The sequence below is a fragment of the Schistocerca americana genome, chromosome 4, assembly GCF_021461395.2.
Source record: "Schistocerca americana isolate TAMUIC-IGC-003095 chromosome 4, iqSchAmer2.1, whole genome shotgun sequence".
NCBI lineage: Eukaryota > Metazoa > Arthropoda > Insecta > Orthoptera > Acrididae > Schistocerca > Schistocerca americana.
The window spans coordinates 823,811,912-823,832,145 of NC_060122.1; the positions used below are offsets into that span (position 1 = coordinate 823,811,912).

Consider the following 20,234-nt stretch of genomic DNA (forward strand, 5'->3'; position numbering starts at 1 on the left):
GGAAGGATCCATATGGCACAGACTGTGAAGTAGTCATTGAAATGAAGGATATCATGTTTAGCAGTGTGTTCAGCAACAGGGTGGTCCACTTGTTTCTTGGCCACAGTTTGTCTGTGGCCATTCATGCGGACAGACAGCTTGTTGGTTGTTGTGCTTACACAGAATGCAGCACAGTGGTTGCAGCTTAGCTTGTAAATCCCATGACTGGTTTCACAGGTAGCCCTGCCTTTGATGGGGTAGGTGATGTTAGTGACCGGACTTGAGTAGGTGGTGGTGGGAGGATGTATGGGACAGGTCTTGCATCTAGGTTTATTACAGGGGTATGAACCATGAGGTAAGGGATTCGGAGCAGGGGTTGTGTAAGAATGGACAAGTATATTGTGTAGGTTCAGTGGACAGCGGAATACCACTGTGGGAGGGGTGGGAAGGATAGTGGGCAGGACATTTCTCATTTCATCGGTGGTAATCGAAACCCTTGTGGAGAATGTAATTCAGTTGCTCCAGCCCTGGGTGGTACTGAGTTATGAGGGGAATGCTCTGTAGCTGGATGGTGGGACTTTGTGAGGAGGTGGGAGACTCGAAAGATAAGGCATAGGAGATTTGTTTCTGTACAAGGTTGGGAGGATAACTGCGGTCATTGAAGGTTTCAGTGAGACTCTCGGTATATTTCGACAGGGACTGCTCGTCACTGCAGATGTGACGACCACGGGTGGCTAGGCTGTACAGAAGGGACTTCTTGGTATGGAATAGGAGGCAGCTGTTGAAGTGGAGGTATTGCCATTGGTTAGTAGGTTTGATATGGATGGAGGTACTGATGTAGCGATCTTTGAGGTGGAGGTCAACATCTAGGATGGTGGCTTGTTGGATTGAGTAGGACCGAGTGAAGCAAATGGAGGAGAAGTTGTTGAGGTTCTGAAGGAATGTAGATAGGATGTCCTCGCTTTCGATCCAGATAGCAAAGATGTCATCAGTGAATCTGAACTAGGTGAGGGGTTTAGGATTCTGGGTTTTTATGAAGGATTCCTCTAGATGGCCCATGAATAGGTAGGTATAGGATGGTGCCATGCAGGTGCCCATAGCCGTACTGTGGATTTGTTTGTAGGTAATGCCTTCAAAGGAGAAGTAATTGTGGGTGAGGATGTAGTTTGTCATGGCGACTAGGAAGGAGGTTATCGGTTTGGAGTCCACAGGGAGTTGGGAAAGGTATTGTTCAATAGCAGTAAGGCCATGGGCATTAGGAATGTTAATGTACAGGGAGGTGGCATCAATAGTGACGAGCAGGGACCTGTGTGGCAAAGGAACAGAAACTGTGGAGAGTCGGTTGAGGAAATGGTTTGTCTCTTTTATTTAGGAGGGTAGGTTCTGGGTAATTGGTTGAAGGTATTGGTCTATGAGAACAGAGATTCTCTCAGTGGGGGCACTGTAACTGGCCACAATGGGGCGTCCTGGGTGATTAGCTTTATGGACTTTAGGAAGCATGTAGAAGGTAGGAGTGCAGGGAGTGGTAGGGGTGAGTAGAGAGATGGACTCTGGTGAGAGGTTCTGGGATAGGCCTAAGGATTTGAGTAGTGACTGGAGATCATGCTAGATTACTAGAATGGGGTCACTGTGACAAGGTTTGTTGGTGGAAGTATCCGATAGCTGGCGGACAACAGTGGTGGAGCCTTTGTCTGTACGTAGGATTATAAGGTTGGGATTAGTTTTTAGATGGTGGACTGCAGTTCTTTGTGCGGATGTAAGGTTAGTTTGCATGTTGAGGGATTTCGGTAATGATGGTGAGGCAAGGTTTGAGGTTAAGAAATTCTGGAAAGTTAACGGAGTGGTTTGGGGGCAGGGGGGTGGATCACGGTTGGATGAAGGAGTGAACTGAGTTAGGCAAGGTTTTATATTGGTCTTTGGTTGAGTCTGATTGGTAGGGTTGGTGGCGAAAAAGTGTTTCCACTGTAGGGACTGGGAGAAGGAGAGAAGGTCTTTAACAAGTCCTGCATGATTGAATTTTGGGGTGGGGCAAAAGGTAAGGCCTTTGGAAAGGACTGATATTTCTGTGGGACTAAGGCTTCTAGAGGAAAGGTTCATGACTGTGTTGCGGGTCTGTTTAGGTCGTGGATTCTGTGTGGTGGTGGGAGGGAGTTTTGGAGGGTGGAGTAGGTGTAGTAGGTCTGCGAGACAGGTTTTGTCAGCTATGAGGGGACGTGGAGGAGGTTTGGAGTTTGTTCTAGAGGTGGTGGACAGTGGTTTCCAAGGTGGGAGTAGGAAGTGAGCAGGATGGACAGTTTTTTGAGGTGGCATTGTGCATGTTGCTAAAGTTCCTGCAGGGCAAGAGTTTCAATGTGTGTTATGGGTTCCAGGAAATATTATTACATTACATCCTGGATTTTCCATTGTTTGAATACTATTACTTGTCATCCTTCTAACTCTTGTTTCGATTCTTTGGACCTTAATCCTCTGTCACCAATTTATCATCCAGTATTGGATACAGACTCTTCCAGATTCCTCCATACATTACAGTCTTCATATTGAAGCATCCAAGTTTGTCCTGTTTGTTTGTTTATGTCATCAACTCATCTTAACACTAGGTCATTCTCTAGGCCTTTTCTTATCACAAGGAATCCAACACAAAATCTTCTTAGTTCATCTCTATTCATTTAATCTCACCTTATACCCAGTGTATCTCTGTTTCATTTTTGTAACAGTTACTGTCACATTCTCAACCTATGTCTTTCATCTTATCCATTTGTTTGTCTTTCTGACCCTTCCAGTTATGCCCAACATGCGTCTTTCCATTACACATTGAGTACCTCTCAATTTTTTGAATGTTTGTTTTCTTAACGTCCATGTTTCATGTACATAAATTAGTACTAGTAATATATCCTAATTATTGATTTCTATCTGTGATGCAATCAGACTTAACTTACAATGTTGTAATTAATTTTGACTATTCTGTTATTGTTGTAATGATTGTACAATATTTTTCTGTTAATATCTCTTTAAGTCTCCTCTCATACTTGATTTGCTAAGTTACCCTACTCTTCATTTAAGTTGTTCTGTATTTGAGGCAAAGGAAAAAAAGTGTCCTCTCCAAATGAAAGGTGCCTTGGTAAAAACTAATTTATGCATATTCCTTCTTCATCTCAGTGGTTTGAAAACTCCTCCAAAGCTGCAGGAAACAATTTTGGTGAAATGGAGTTCTTTGGCCTAGTACCTTCCTCAATTCAAACTTTTCACTCTCTCAATGTAATTGTGTGGGAACTGTAGCCTTGTTCATTAATTCAGTCATTCATACAGTCATCATGTTTTGTGAATTAAAACGAGAAGGTGAACCATGAAGGATGTGGAACAAGTCAAGGTGTCCACTAACAGAAGATGGGGAAATCAGAGAAATGGTTCAAAAGGCTCTGAGCACTATATGACTTAACATCTGAGGTCATCAGTCCCCTAGAAGTCAGAACTACTTAAACCTAACTAACCTAAGGACATCACACACATTCATGCCTAAGGCCACACCCGTACCCAAGGCAGGATTCGAACCTGCGACTGTAGCGGTCGCGCGGTTCCAGGCTGAAGCGTCTAGAACCGCTCGACCACACCGGCCGGCTCAGAGAAATGTAACCTATATACTGTATTAGCAATGAACTATCACTATACTGCTTAATGCTATTCATCCTTATACCAGCTAAAGCTAATTTGGCACATTAGAAAGAAAACTAAGCTGCAACCTTCTCAGTTTCTCTAGAGAGCTGTTGTTAAGCTGCTGTTGGTAGCTTAATATTTACATGATTTTTAAAAGAAAATGATTACCTATATCAGTAAATACAGATTAGTGTTTATAGTAGATTACTACCTGTCACGCAGCTTTACAATGAACACTGCTACTTGCTATGTTGTTAACAGAACTTTACAATCCATGAATGTAGATATTTCAATAGTTTCTGGAAAAAGTGGCTACCAATATATGTTTTTAATTGTCTTTTGAATTGGTGGTGAGTCACAAATTCTTGTGCTGTGTTAGATGAGAAGTTGTTGAATATCTTCCATCCAGGCTATGTAACTCTATTCTGAATCCTAGACAAGTAAGCAAAGTCTACATGAATATTATTTTTCTGTCTTGTGTTGTCATTATCTAGGTAACAGTGAAGCTGAAACTGATTTTTATTGACAGCAACAAAAAACATTAAAGAGTAAATGCATTGGGAAATGAGTGTAAGAATTCTAGCCTCCTTTCAGGCTTATGCAAGATGTATGTTTATCTACTATACCTAGTATTATTACACCTCACTTCTGCCAAATAAACACTTCACTGTAGCTGAACTATCACAGAAGATATTCCATAAGGCATCAGGGATTGAAGACATGCAAAATAAGCGAACACTTGTCCATATCAAAAGAAAATTCAGACGAGAAAAATAGTAAATATGAGGTCTTGGTGGCCAGGCTCTCTGCCAATGCAACCACCAGTCTTTTCCTCCCTCAGTTCTTCTCGTCCCCTCCCCCTCACCCCTCACCCCTCCTCCCTCCTCCCTCACAGCCTCCTGACACTACATCTGGCAGCCTTGTCCTGCCCCTGCCACCCTCTAGTCCTTGCATGCCTTTCTAGACAGCGCTCTTCTCTCCCTCCACACCCATACCCTACTATCCATTCCCCTCACCCCCTTTCCTGCCCCACTCCAGATTGCTGCTTTTGTTCAACTCAATAGTGCAGTCTGGCCAGAGTGGCTGGAGGTAGCAGTCATTAATGTGTAAGGTGTGCCCACTTATGTGAATGTATGTGTTTTCCTTTCTTTTCTGAAGAAGGCTTTGGCAAAAACTCAGTGTGTAATAGTCTTTTCATTGTGCCTCTCTGCAACTCAGTGTGTCATCTTTACAGTTAGTAGCAATCTATGCTTTCCATAGTTGTTTATAATTGTATTTGAATTTCTAAGAAGTATGTGCACATCATGTGTGATGTATCACACCTGTTGCATTAAGAACTATTAGAACTATCATTTTACAGGTTCAGTTACATCCACACTGGAATCTGACCCATCAGCTGAAGTTAGTCACTTTCACATTCGGATGAGCAGCCTGGCAGTAGTTCTGTTGCACGAGGATGTGCTGACCGTTTGTGTTGATAGTGATGGAAGCATGTTAGCACGGTCTTCAGTGCAGCAGATGAAAACTATTGCCAATGATTTCTTCTCTGAACTTGGTCTCTTTGCTGTATCTGGTTATGGTCGCAAAGACTTTAAGGAGGCTCGGGATGTTTTCCTGAAAGCATGCCAACTGAACCACATCAGGTATTAAATCAACTTTATATAAAAAATGTAAACTTGAGAATGTATTTGACTTACAGACATTTGCAATATAGGAGCTCCAAACAAGTTGTTTTGTGATGTCCAAGTTCCCAAATGATTTGCCCAGGGTTTCAGTCAGATATTTTTTTGTTGTTGTATGCCTTTGTATTTACATTAGTTTCAACTGTGTCCTCATTTTAAAAACATTGTTGCAATTTTTCCTATCTATATACAGAAAATGTTTGAAAACTATAGGATTTGCAATTTTATTTTAAAAGTTATATTGTGTGTGTATATATAAAGTTTGATCATATTAATGATGGAAAGTAGACCAGCGAGTGACGAGTAACTTTTATTTAAACAAATAGTTAAATATGCAATACAGTAAACAGATATTTTTCATTGTATTGGCCATGTCTCACACGAAATTTTTTCAATTGTGGGAACAGTATCAATATACCCTCTTCATAAACCACCATTTTTGGGGAGTGTAACCACCTTAAACAGTTTCATATCTTCATCTGAACAGAGGTGTTGGCTGCCCAGGAATTCATTCACTGCATGAAACAGATGAAAGTATGAATTTGTGTGATGGATGCTGGAGCAAATCCCAAGTAAATTTGAACATTTATTTAGGAACATAAGCCACAACATGGGTGTTAACATTGTTACAGATCATTGTGATATTTGCAGCATTTGACATTTATGGGACTGTAAGATTAAGTAATGTCTTTCCAGAACTTGCTGCATGTAAAGTGATCTTTGTGGGAACATTCACCAGCACAACAGTATCTGCATCTCTGAACATCATCAGTAGTGATTTTTGCCACATTGCATCACTGTTGGTTCTTTGCTCTTTAATAAGTATATACTTTTTACCCTCTGCAGGTCTACTTTGATTCAGATGAGTAGTGGCATGCCAAGGACTCATCACCAAATGCATTTCCTTCCAGGAAGCTGTGCCTGTCAGCACAATAACACATTAAGTACTCTTATGTTGTTGTTTTTTTTTTTTATATATATATACAGAAAAGGCCGAAACACTAAACACCCTTTTCCAAAATAGTTTCACAGAGGAAGCATGTACTGTAGTTCTTCCTTTAAATCGTCACACTGATGACTGTTTGGCTGTTAAAATAAGTACACACAAGATTAAAAAGTAACTTAAACTGCTAAACAAATGAAAGGCTAATGGACCTGATGGGATACCTGTATGATTCTACATAGAGTATGCAAAGAGCTTGCCCCTCTTGTTGTAGAAACATACTGTAGGTCTCGGAATAAGTGAAGTGTTTCTGACAATTTGAAAGTAAGCACAGGTCATTTTTATTTTCAAGAAGGGTCTGTTCCAACAGACACTCAAAACTATAGGCCTATGCATCTGAAGTCTGTTGGAGAATTCGGGAACATATTTTATGCTCACGTATTGTGACATTTCTGGAGATTGAAAATCTCCCGTGTAGGAATCAACAAAAATCTCCTCTGTTGGAATCAACATGGCTCCCAAAATCAACTATCATGTGAAACCCAGCTTTCTCATTTCATCCACAAAACCCAGAAAGCAGTAGATTCTGGACCCCGAGGTAGGTGCCATTCAATACAGTTCCACACTGCTGCCAATTGAACAACAGAATATCAAACCAACTGTGTAATTGGATTGAAGTGTTTCTAACAAACAGAGCACAGCACATCATTCTCAAAGCAGAGATCATTAGACACAAAAGTAACTTCAGACGTACCCTAAGGGAGTGGTATGGATCATTTACTTTTCACAGTTTACATAAATGCCATAGTAGACAATGTCTGTAGGTCCGTGCCATGAGGCTTTTCATAGACAATGCAGTTGTTTACAGAGAAGTTGCAGTGCTAGAAAATTTTAGTGAAATGCAGGAAGATCTGCAAAGGATCAACACTAGGTACAGGGAGTGACAATTGACCCTCCTCAAAATAACTGTTATGAATTGTGTACATATAGGCAGAAAGACCTACTCTTGTGTGAGTACATGATTGGTGAACAATGATTGAAAGCAGTTACTTCCATAAAACACAAAAGAGCATGCATACAGAATGATTTAAAGTAGAATGACCACATAAAACTAATTGCAAAAAAGGCAAATGCCAGAATGAAATTCAAGAAATGTAGTCCGTCAACAAAGGAGTTAGCTTATAAAAATTTTGTTCGACCAATACTTGAATATTGCTTGTCAGTATGGGATCCGTACCAAATATAATTGGTAGAGAAATAGAGAAGATCCAAAGAAGAGCACATGTTTCATTGCAGGTTCATTTATTAAGTGTCATGGAGATTCTCACCCAATTCCAGTAATGCAAGAGAATTTTTCTGCATTGCGGTGTGGGTAACTGTTAAAGTTCTGGGAGTGTACATTCTTAGAAGAGTCTACCAGTATGTTACTTCTTCCTATGTACATCTTATAAAAAGACCATGCAGATAAAATTGGAGAGATTTGAACCCATGTAGAGGCCTATCGGCAACTGGCTCCTCCTGTGAACAATTGAACCATTTGCAACTGAAACAGGAAAGGGAGGGAGTGACAGTGGTACGCAAAGTACCTTGCGACACATGCTGCGAAGTGACTTGAAGAGTATAGACATTGATATATTTTTTAATGAAGGGTATAATTTTGTTAGGACTTCTTTTTGGTCACATCATGTAACGTCAACTATAAAATGAATTTTGACTCTGCAATGTAGGATGTGCTGGGCTTAAACTTACTGGCAGATTAAAACTGAGTGCTGGACAGGGACTCAAACCTGGCGCCTTTTCCTTTCACGGGCCAGGTCCCAGGTTTGAAACCCAGTCTGGCAAACAGTATAATCTGCCAGGAAGTTTGTAAACATAACTAGTTCCAACTTATTCAACTTTTTTCAGCATATTGGAGTTACAATATAGACACACACACAAAAAGCATACAAAAGGTTTTTGGTTATTATAGGTACAAATTAAAGGGGGAGCAAATAGTCCTAATATACGCAACTGAGTACACAACCACTTTACAACACAGTTCTCGAGGATTCAAACAGCAGAAACACACTTCAAGACAAACACATTGCAACAAGTGTTCCATGTGGCCACCATTCACATGAAAGCAGGCTTCAACATATCTCCTCATTGTTACCCGTATACATTCAAAAATCCCAGGCATGTTCCGAATGCATTGACAACCATGTACAATGCATTCCCTGACATCACCGACACTGTTAACAGGGTTGGAATACACCAGAGCTTTTAAATGTTCACACCTAAAAAACAAGTGAGTTCACTTCAGGGGACCTGGGAGTATTGGCAAATCATTATCGATATATTTGTTATCGAAGATTCGTGCTACTTATTAATGAACAGTCATGTGAAAGTTTGCCATTGCAGCTTCGTGCATGTATCATATACACATCCTTTTTCCATAAAGAATGTCATCCAAGTAGTCTATTAGCTTGTGTTGCAGAAACTGAAGGTATACAAGATCAGTACATTGGCCAGGTAGGAAATGTGGCCATCAGCCAATCAGTAACCACACCTTCCCAAACATTAACGGAAAATCTCCATTGCTGTGTCATCTCAGTGATATTGTGTAGGTTCTCAAAAGCCTAAAGTTTGTTTACTGGATGTTCATAATACCATCTTGGGCAAAAAATGCTTCGGTCTTATATAACATGCACAAGAGAAATTGTGCATCATTCCATGTAATATGCACCATATGGTGGAGGGTAAAACACATTCTGCTGCAGCAGTCCTAGTACTTGCTTGTGCCCAGTATTCCTTCTGCTGCGTGTAATATAGGCTCTTCCATTTGTGGTGTCAACACTGTTCTCTGTTTAACTCTACATTGCATGTTGGATTTACATGAGCCGGTCTCATGCAGTCACTGATGGGACATAGTGAACATTGCTGTCTATTTTGAGGATACCTTTACATGAAGTGAATGTGAGCCAGTTCTTCATTTGAAAATGTGTGGAGCCATGACAACTACTTTAAATGTTACGCAGGCAAAGTACATTTGCAGTTCACTTTGTTTATGCTGCAGCCTTGGAGCTTGCATATTGCCAGAGCTTGAGCTGTAATTGGTTTCTTCAAGGTAACTTTCCACCTTACACCAGTGAATGTAATATGCTTAACTTTATAATAGAAGGAAACATTCCACGTGGGAAAAATTATATATAAAAACAAAGATGAGGTGACTTACCGAACGAAAGCGCTGGCAGGTCGATAGACACACAAACAAACACAAACATACACACAAAATTCAAGCTTTCGCAACAAACTGTTGCCTCATCAGGAAAGAGGGAAGGAGAGGGGAAGACGAAAGGAAGTGGGTTTTAAGGGAGAGGGTAAGGAGTCATTCCAATCCCGGGAGCGGAAAGACTTACCTTAGGGGGAAAAAAAGGACAGGTATACACTCGCACACACGCACATATCCATCCACACATACAGACACAAGCAGACATATTTAAAGACAAAGAGTTTGGGCAGAGATGTCAGTCGAGACAGAAGTGTAGAGGCAAAGAAGTTGTTGAAAGACAGGGGAGGTATGAGTGGTGGCAACTTGAAATTAGCTTGTTTGTGTGTCTATCGACCTGAGAGCGCTTTCGTTCGGTAAGTCACCTCATCTTTGTTTTTATATATAATTTTTCCCACGTGGAATGTTTCCTTCTATTATAAAGTTAAGCATATTACATTCACTGGTGTAAGGTGGAAAGTTACCTTGAAGAAACCAATTACAGCTCAAGCTCTGGCAATATGCAAGCTCCAAGGCTGCAGCATAAACAAAGTGAACTGCAAATGTACTTTGCCTGCGTAACATTTAAAGTAGTTGTCATGGCTCCACACATTTTCAAATGAAGAACTGGCTCACATTCACTTCATGTAAAGGTATCCTCAAAATAGACAGCAATGTTCACTATGTCCCATCAGTGACTGCATGAGACCGGCTCATGTAAATCCAACATGCAATGTAGAGTTAAACAGAGAACAGTGTTGACACCACAAATGGAAGAGCCTATATTACACGCAGCAGAAGGAATACTGGGCACAAGCAAGTACTAGGACTGCTGCAGCAGAATGTGTTTTACCCTCCACCATATGGTGCATATTACATGGAATGATGCACAATTTCTCTTGTGCATGTTATATAAGACCGAAGCATTTTTTGCCCAAGATGGTATTATGAACATCCAGTAAACAAACTTTAGGCTTTTGAGAACCTACACAATATCACTGAGATGACACAGCAATGGAGATTTTCCGTTAATGTTTGGGAAGGTGTGGTTACTGATTGGCTGATGGCCACATTTCCTACCTGGCCAATGTACTGATCTTGTATACCTTCAGTTTCTGCAACACAAGCTAATAGACTACTTGGATGACATTCTTTATGGAAAAAGGATGTGTATATGATACATGCACGAAGCTGCAATGGCAAACTTTCACATGACTGTTCATTAATAAGTAGCACGAATCTTCGATAACAAATATGATTTGTTATCGATTTGGGGATTTCAGTTGGTAAATCACGTGGGTGCTTTCACACGTGGCTCTGCCTTTGATCGTGTACACCTTCCGGGTTACAGGACTGGAGTAGGTGGTGGTGGGAGGGTGCATGGGACAGGTTTTGCATCGGGGGCGGTTACAAGGAAAGGAGCCAGAGGGTAGGGAAGGTGGTTTGGGGATTTCATAGGGATGAACTAACAGGTTACGAAAGTTAGGTGGACGGCGGAAAGACACTCTTGGTGGAGTGGGGAGGATTTCATGAAGGATGGATCTCATTTCAGGGCAGGATTTGAGGAAGTCGTATCCCTGCTGGAGAGCCACATTCAGAGTCTGGTCCAGTCCCGGAAAGTATCCTGTCACAAGTGGGGCACTTTTGTGGTTCTTCTGTGGGGGATTCTGGGTTTGAGGGGGCGAGGAAGTGGCTCTGGTTATTTGCTTCTGTACCAGGTCGGGAGGGTAGTTGCGGGATGCGAAAGCTGTTTTCAGGTTGTTGGTGTAATGATTCAGGGATTCCGGACTGGAGCAGATTCGTTTGCCACGAAGACCTAGGCTGTAGGGAAGGGACCGTTTGATGTGGAATGGGTGGCAGCTGTCATAATGGAGGTACTGTTGCTTGTTGGTGGGTTTGATGTGGACGGACGTGTGAAGTTGGCCATTGGACAGGTGGAGGTCAACGTCAAGGAAAGTGGCATGGGATTTGGAGTAGGACCAGGTGAATCTGATGGAACCAAAGGAGTTGAGGTTGGAGAGGAAATTCTGGAGTTCTTCTTCACTGTGAGTCCAGATCATGAAGATGTCATCAATAAATCTGTACCAAACTTTGGGTTGGCAGACTTGGGTAACCAAGAAGGCTTCCTCTAAGCGACCCATGAATAGGTTGGCGTACGAGGGGGCCATCCTGGTACCCATGGCTGTTCCCTTTAACTGTTGGTATGTCTGGCCTTCAAAAGTGAAGAAGTTGTGGGTCAGGATGAAGCTGGCTAAGGTAATGAGGAAAGAGGTTTTAGGTAGGGTGGCAGGTGATCGGCGTGAAAGGAAATGCTCCATCGCAGCGAGGCCCTGGACGTGCGGAATATTTGTGTATAAGGACGTGGCATCAATGGTTACAAGGATGGTTTCCGGGGGTAACAGATTGGGTAAGGATTCCAGGCGTTCAAGGAAGTGGTTGGTGTCTTTGATGAAGGATGGGAGACTGCATGTAATGGGTTGAAGGTGTTGATCTACGTAGGCAGAGATACGTTCTGTGGGGGCTTGGTAACCAGCTACAATGAGGCGGCCGGGATGATTGGGTTTGTGGATTTTAGGAAGAAGGTAGAAGGTAGGGGTGCGGGGTGTCGGTGGGGTCAGGAGGTTGATGGAGTCAGGTGAAAGGTTTTGCAGGGTGCCTAAGGTTCTGAGGATTCCTTGAAGCTCCGCCTGGACATCGGGAATGGGGTTACCTTGGCAAACTTTGTATGTGGTGTTGTCTGAAAGCTGACGCAGTCCCTCAGCCACATACTCCCGACGATCAAGTACCACGGTCGTGGAACCCTTGTCTGCCGGAAGAATGACGATGGATCGGTCAGCCTTCAGATCACGGATAGCCTGGGCTTCAGCAGTGGTGATGTTGGGTGTAGGATTAAGGTTTTTTAAGAAGGATTGAGATGCAAGGCTGGAAGTCAGAAATTCCTGAAAGGTTTGGAGAGGGTGATTTTGAGGAAGAGGGGGTGGGTCCCGCTGTGACGGAGGACGGAACTGTTCCAGGCAGGGTTCAATTTGGATGGTGTCTTGAGGAGTCGGATCATTAGGAGTAGGATTAGGATCATTTTTCTTCGTGGCAAAGTGATACTTCCAGCAGAGAGTACGAGTGTAGGACAGTAAATCTTTGACGAGGGCTGTTTGGTTGAATCTGGGAGTGGGGCTGAAGGTGAGGCCTTTGGATAGGACAGAGGTTTCGGATTGGGAGAGAGGTTTGGAGGAAAGGTTAACTACTGAATTAGGGTGTTGTGGTTCCAGATTGTGTTGATCGGAATTTTGAGGTTTTGGAGGGAGTGGAGCTGGAAGTGGGAGATTGAGTAGATGGGAGAGACTGGGTTTGTGTGCAATGAGAGGAGGTTGAGGTTTGCTGGAAAGGTTGTGAAGGGTGAGTGAGTTGCCTTTCCGGAGGTGGGAAACCAGGAGATTGGATAGTTTTTTGAGGTGGAGGGTGGCATGCTGTTCTAATTTACGGTTGGCCTGTAGGAGGATGCTCTGAACAGCCGGTGTGGATGTGGGAGAGGAAAGATTAAGGACTTTTATTAAGGATAGGAGTTGACGGGTGTGTTCATTGGCTGAGTTGATGTGTAGGTGAAGGATTAGGTGGGTGAGGGCAATGGATTGTTCAGTTTGGAACTGGTGTAGGGACTGATGGAAGGAAGGGTTGCAGCCAGAGATGGGAACTTTAAGTGTGAGGCCTTTGGGAGTAATGCCAAATGCCAGACAAGCCTGAGAAAATAGAATATGGGAGCGTAATCTGGCTAGGGCGAAGGCATGTTTGCGGAGGGAATGTAAATAAAACTTAATGGGGTCGTTGTGGGGGTGTTGTGAGGGTGACATGGTATTAGAAGGTGGAAAGTGTAACATGAGGTGAAATGAAAATGAAAATAAAAATATATGGGGAGAGATAAAGGTGAACCGGAAAGTAACTGGAGATCTGGAATGAGAAAAGGCGAAAAGGTGTTGGTTACAGCTGGGCTATGTTGGACTTGGGTTGGTAGACAACGATGTGCATAAAGGTTAGGTGGTTGTGTTGCCGCCAAAACACGTTAAAGGACGGAGAAATTCGGGAAAATTTCGAAAAAACTGCGTGTAGTATATTAAAAGGAGTGGTATTGTGGTGGCAGATTATGAAAATGAGGCTAACAATTGTCTGACGAAGAAATAATGACGTTAAAACCTGTGGGAAGCGACTAAAAATTATAAGTGATGTGGGAAAAACGGAAATGGAAATAAAGCGAAAGTTATTAGAACTGGCCGAAATGGTTGTTTAAAAGGTGAAAGGAGCTGTTTGTGAACTAGAAACGGTGGATATTATAGCGGCGGTAGTGCTGAAAGCGGCAAAAAGATTTTTTGGTTATGCTTTGGAAGTGGGTTACGTATTATTTAGTATATATATAGGCCGGATAAAATAGTATAGCAGATTACGGTAAAAAGGAGAAGGTGAATACAAAGTGAAACTACTGGCAAAAACAGAAAGAGGAAAATAAGACGACAGAAAAGATTTCGAAATGCAACAGTGACAATAACAAACGTAATTGTTGGATTCAAATTAATGATATCATTATAATAGAAGGAAACATTCCACGTGGGAAAAATTATATATAAAAACAAAGATGAGGTGACTTACCGAACGAAAGTGCTGGCAGGTCTATAGACACACAAACAAACACAAACATACACACAAAATTCAAGCTTTCGCAACAAACTGTTGCCTCATCAGGAAAGAGGGAAGGAGAGGGGAAGACGAAAGGAAGTGGGTTTTAAGGGAGAGGGTAAGGAGTCATTCCAATCCCGGGAGCGGAAAGACTTACCTTAGGGGGAAAAAAGGACAGGTATACACTCGCACACACGCACATATCCATCCACACATACAGACACAAGCAGACATATTTAAAGACAAAGAGTTTGGGCAGAGATGTCAGTCGAAGCAGAAGTGTAGAGGCAAAGAAGTTGTTGAAAGACAGGTGAGGTATGAGTGGCGGCAACTTGAAATTAGCGGAGATTGAGGCCTGGCGGATGACGAGAAGAGAGGATATACTGAAGGGCAAGTTCCCATCTCCGGAGTTCGGATAGGTTGGTGTTGGTGGGAAGTATCCAGATAACCCGGACGGTGTAACACTGTGCCAAGATGTGCTGGCTGTGCACCAAGGCATGTTTAGCCACAGGGTGATCCTCATTACCAACAAACACTGTCTGCCTGTGTCCTGTTAGTTCATCCCTATGAAATCCCCAAACCACCTTCCCTACCCTCTGGCTCCTTTCCTTGTAACCGCCCCCGATGCAAAACCTGTCCCATGCACCCTCCCACCACCACCTACTCCAGTCCTGTAACCCGGAAGGTGTACACGATCAAAGGCAGAGCCACGTGTGAAAGCACCCACGTGATTTACCAACTGACCTGCCTACACTGTGATGCATTCTATGTGGGAATGACCAGCAACAAACTGTCCATTCGCATGAATGGACATAGGCAGACAGTGTTTGTTGGTAATGAGGATCACCCTGTGGCTAAACATGCCTTGGTGCACAGCCAGCACATCTTGGCACAGTGTTACATCGTCCGGGTTATCTGGATACTTCCCACCAACACCAACCTATCCGAACTCCGGAGATGGTAACTTGCCCTTCAGTATATCCTCTCTTCTCGTCATCCGCCAGGCCTCAATCTCCGCTAATTTCAAGTTGCCGCCACTCATACCTCACCTGTCTTTCAACAACTTCTTTGCCTCTACACTTCTGCTTCGACTGACATCTCTGCCCAAACTCTTTGTCTTTAAATATGTCTGCTTGTGTCTGTATGTGTGGATGGATATGTGCGTGTGTGCGAGTGTATACCTGTCCTTTTTTCCCCCTAAGGTAAGTCTTTCCGCTCCCGGGATTGGAATGACTCCTTACCCTCTCCCTTAAAACCCACTTCCTTTCGTCTTCCCCTCTCCTTCCCTCTTTCCTGATGAGGCAACAGTTTGTTGCGAAAGCTTGAATTTTGTGTGTATGTTTGTGTTTGTTTGTGTGTCTATCGACCTGCCAGCACTTTCGTTCGGTAAGTCACCTCATCTTTGTTTTTATATATAATATGCTTAACTAATTGACAGTGATGTGCCAGCAGCATAAATGTAGCTTTAGACATTAACAGTGTTGTGACACTGGCATTACTACACTTGCGCACATATTGTATTGGGGAATTCGTTTACGGACCTACATTCATTAGGGTTATTTGCTTATTTTCTCGTCCTCTGCTTGCTCCTTTTATTTTTATGTATAATAGTTAAACACATGGTATGAGACAGGTATGCTCAGCTGTTGAAGAAAATGGATTGTTACAGGGTACAAAAATGCAACAAGACACTGCAAATGTAACAGCAGATAATACACACTGTGGTCCTGTTGATGATGGCTGATGAACTGTCAGCTTACAAACTTAGTGCTGCAGATATGACCGTAATGGCAAGCTGCACCTGATCTGCTACTCTTTGTGGTGGTTTACAGGATGTTTGGAACAGGAATACACTTTCTAAATTCCTCATTTGTATATAACCCAGTCATTCACAGGGATTTTGTGTGTGTGTGTGTGTGTGTGTGTGTGTGTGTGTGTGTGTGAAACTTTATGAGATCTGAAAAGAGTACTAGTTTACAAAAAAGCTGTAAACATTGTGTTGCAAAACAATTATTTCTTGTTGAATTTCAATGCAAACAAGTTCAAATAAACAGTCTCCCACAAGGAAGGGTGTTAATACTAGCTGTTTTCAACATCTATACTAAATATCAATCTTTTTCTTGTGGCAGCAAGTTCTTTACCTATGCAAACAATTTGGCTTTGGCAGTTCAGTAGGAGTATTTTGAAGATGTTAATGGCAGTCTGGTAGCTGATCAAACCATGCTCTTATCCATGAAAAGTACTGTTTGAATCACTTTTTTGACTCAGGTAGTGAGAAAGTTAAGGTGGGTTAGAACTATGCATTCACAACTGAACACTATTTGAGTAACATCATCATGTGGAAAGATAATCATACACCAGACAGAGGAATTGATGAATAGTAGAAAAACACATAAATAAGGAATTTTAGCCCAATTTTCAAATTTGTGTTCTTTTCACACATCCACACAAAAATATGTATGTTATATCAACCACACCATTCCTCCACATTCCCAGCTTCTCTCTACACTCTCACTAAATGCTTCCTTATACATCTCTATTCTGTGAGTGGTTCTCTTTTCTTATTATTCCATATAGGACTTTGTATTATTGTGTGATTTGTGTACAGTATTATTATTTTATAAGATTGGTGCATCTAACTAACTTTCATTGGAGAGAACATATACACACTGTGATCTCTCAAACTTCCTTGTGTGATTGAGTAATGGTGTGCTTCCTGGTGTTCTGTGAAGTTGTTGTTTCCATTTTATGCATGTAATAAGATATGCATGAAATGGAAGCAGCAACTCAGCAGGACACCCAGAAGCACACTATTAACATACACACACTGTCATATTCCATGTTTGAATCCTTTTTTTGTGCAGGCTTTTGGCGGCTCCTGTTATAATTGAAGGCAATGAAAGAACAACAACACAAGCAAGTTCTGTGGCAGGTACCCTCACAGCTGCAAGTCTTGAGGTTCTCGAGTGTCTTATAGACAAGAAGACACCTTCACAAAGAGCAAATGTGGAATATGTTGAGGTTTGTTGCTTTTAGACCTGAATAGTTGTAATTAATATTTCATGGGTAGATTATAAAATGAGATGCTAGTCAGTCAGCAAAATTAATTGTTTTTTTCCGTGATATTAACACCGATTTATGACTTCATTCTTTGTAATGCATAAACATGATTCTTTTATTCAGATAAGTATAATTTGTTATTTCATTTTTTCATCTACTTCATAATCAGTTAATTCTTGTTGAAACTTAACTATTTTTGAAGAAAATCTATAGCCACGCTTTCCAGTTTCTGGAAGTGTTTTCCAAATTCCAAGTCACATATTCAGAGGTGATTAAGATAAAATAAGAATGTAAGTTTGAGAAGTACTCCAGTCAAAAGTTCCAAATCCAAATTGCGGTTGAAAGTCTGCAAGAAGTAGCAATATGCTTCAAGCAACAAGAAGCAAGTTTGCTAACATAAATGGGGGAAATAATGAAAATCTTGTGATCAAGACCACTGAGAACTGAAAAGGGCATTGATTGATGTCACACAGTTTGTTCACGTTTTTCTTTAGCATTACACTAAATATAAACAAATAATGGAGACATAACGATATTGTGAGAAGGAAAGTTGCTACTCACGATATAGCGGAGATGCTGAGTCGCAGATAGGCACAACAAAAAGACTCTCACAATTAAAGCTTTTGGCCATTGGCGTTTGTCAGCATACACACACACACACACACACACACACACACACACACACACACACACACGACTGCAGTCTCAGGCAACTGAAACCACACTAACTGAGACATAATGTATATTCATTAGCTTTTAAGTGGTGTGTCAATATTTTGAGTTGTCACCTTTGTAAGTGCATTATGTTTACGTGATTTCTATATTTATTAACAATCATTGTGATTATTGTGACTGCTAGAGAACTCAGTCATGTTGTTGTTGTTGTGGTCTTCAGTCCTGAGACTGGTTTGATGCAGCTCTCCATGCTACTCTATCCTTTGCAAGCTTTTTCATCTCCCAGTACCTACTGCAACCTACATCCTTCTGAAGCTGCTTAGTGTATTAATCATACAGTAAAGCTGCATGCCCTCGGGAAAAATTACGGCTGTAGTTTCCCCTTGCTTTCAGCCGTTCGCAGTACCAGCACAGCAAGGCCGTTTTGGTTATTGTTACAAGGCCAGATCAGTCAATCATCCAGACTGTTGCCCTTGCAACTACTGAAAAGGCTGCTGCCCCTCTTCAGGAACCACATGTTTGTCTGGCCTCTCAACAGATCCCCCTCCGTTGTGGTTGCACCTACGGTGCGGCTATCTGTATCGCTGAGGCACGCAAGCCTCCCCACCAACGGCAAGGGGGGGAACTCAGTCATATTGTTTCATAATCTTACAGTCTATACACCATATGCAGCAGTATCTCTGTTCATAAACTCGCCTTTGACACAATATCATTTGTTTGCCGTGGTCTATTGCATGGAATAATAATCTGTTTATGATCAGTTGCATATTGTATGCTACCACATACTGATGAAGCCTTAGCATAAAAATTTATAATTTTTACTCACTTATGTCTCTTGTGATTTCCAATTTTATTTGCCTTTCTCTTTATAACTATGCTGAATTTTAAATATGACACTCCATTATAGACATAGGTTTTCACATCCTGTACTGTATTTCTGAAATTCTGATATGGCTGCCACACCAAAAGAATATTTTTTTAAAAAAAAGAGCAGATATTTAGATAAACAATAGTTTCATTTACTGATGTTTGATGGGGTCGATTCATATTCTAGTACATGGACATTAGACCAGGAGACTCCATTCATGATACATGATTTGCTCCAAATGTTAGTAGGAGTAATAATAGATACCTAGATACAGCTTACAAAATTGTTTATACTGTAATTCTTTTGGCATCAGTCAATTCGTTTCCTTACAGATATTATTGCTTGATACAAAGCAACTTGTTATCCAAAATTCAGGAGCGTAATCTGCTTTCTGACTGTAACTTTTGTTCTTGTTATTTATGTGTTTTCTAACTCATATGGAGATTTTTTTTGTCTCTCAGTTTTTATTGATGATATTCACATAATCTATATATTACTTAGTCTTCTCTCTTTAAAAAGTAATTTGTTTACAGTTGTTGCGGTTTTTACGATGCACTGATGCAGAAGAAGGACCGAATACTTTCCCACTTCATTCTCAACCTGACTTGAAGTTAGTTTTCAAGTACACAGAGAAAGCAATTAACCATGGCCAGCTGAGGCATTATACACATCCACGTACTGATCTCAAGTATGTAATAATAAACATTGGATCTGTTTTATTCTGTATCATGATAATCAACATTGTGACAGGGATTTGAAACAGCATTCCTCTATCAGTTAAAAGTATTGGATTAATCTTTTGGCAAGTTATGTCCATAGTTTAGCAAAACCTCATAAGTAGAGTTTATTGTACAGCAATGTTCTTTTGAACATGTATGTGTGCAGTCAGATATAATGATTACCATGTACTAGATATTCATTTATGTGATGCTTTTTTGTACTTGACGGGGTAAATTAATTTATTTATATGATTTTCAGGTTTTTTATGGCTCATGTACAAATAATAGCCATGTGTCATAAGAACTTAAGGTTTATACCTCTGTTGTCAAAGCACATATAATAAATTTAGTAGAGCCTGATTAACAAAGTGTTAACTGAGTTTGACACCATTTAAGCCCCATCATTTCCTCTGCATTCCAGGGTGTCCCCCTCCTCTTCCTTTCTTCCCTTTAAAAAACATCAGTAACCATTCCCTTGCATTCCATTTATGAATTTGGCCCACTTTTACACACAGAATATAAACACATTATTTCCAGATTGGTAGTGCTTTATTCCTGACAGCATATGTTGTGAGGGTTATGAGAGGATTACTTAAAACCAAACTCACACAGCTAGATAACCCAGATGTCAAGCCCTACTTCTGTAAAATGCAAGGGATTGCAACAGTAACAGGTCAAAAGCCTGCCATGCAAAATTTGTGTATGTTCATAAAGAACAGGGAGTAATTTGTGAATAGCAGTCTGCATT

General features: G+C 41.3%; 1 protein-coding gene across 1 annotated transcript in view; it reads left to right on the forward strand.

The window, feature by feature from the left end:
* Positions 1-20,234, forward strand: part of LOC124612275 (autophagy-related protein 2 homolog A) — a 492,429-nt gene that overhangs the window by 165,483 nt on the left and 306,712 nt on the right. Inside the window, exons 10-12 of the mRNA XM_047140377.1 lie at positions 4,991-5,273; positions 17,029-17,185; positions 19,301-19,455. Of these exons, the coding sequence (XP_046996333.1) occupies positions 4,991-5,273; positions 17,029-17,185; positions 19,301-19,455 (595 nt within the window). The remainder of the gene's footprint in view (positions 1-4,990; positions 5,274-17,028; positions 17,186-19,300; positions 19,456-20,234) is intronic.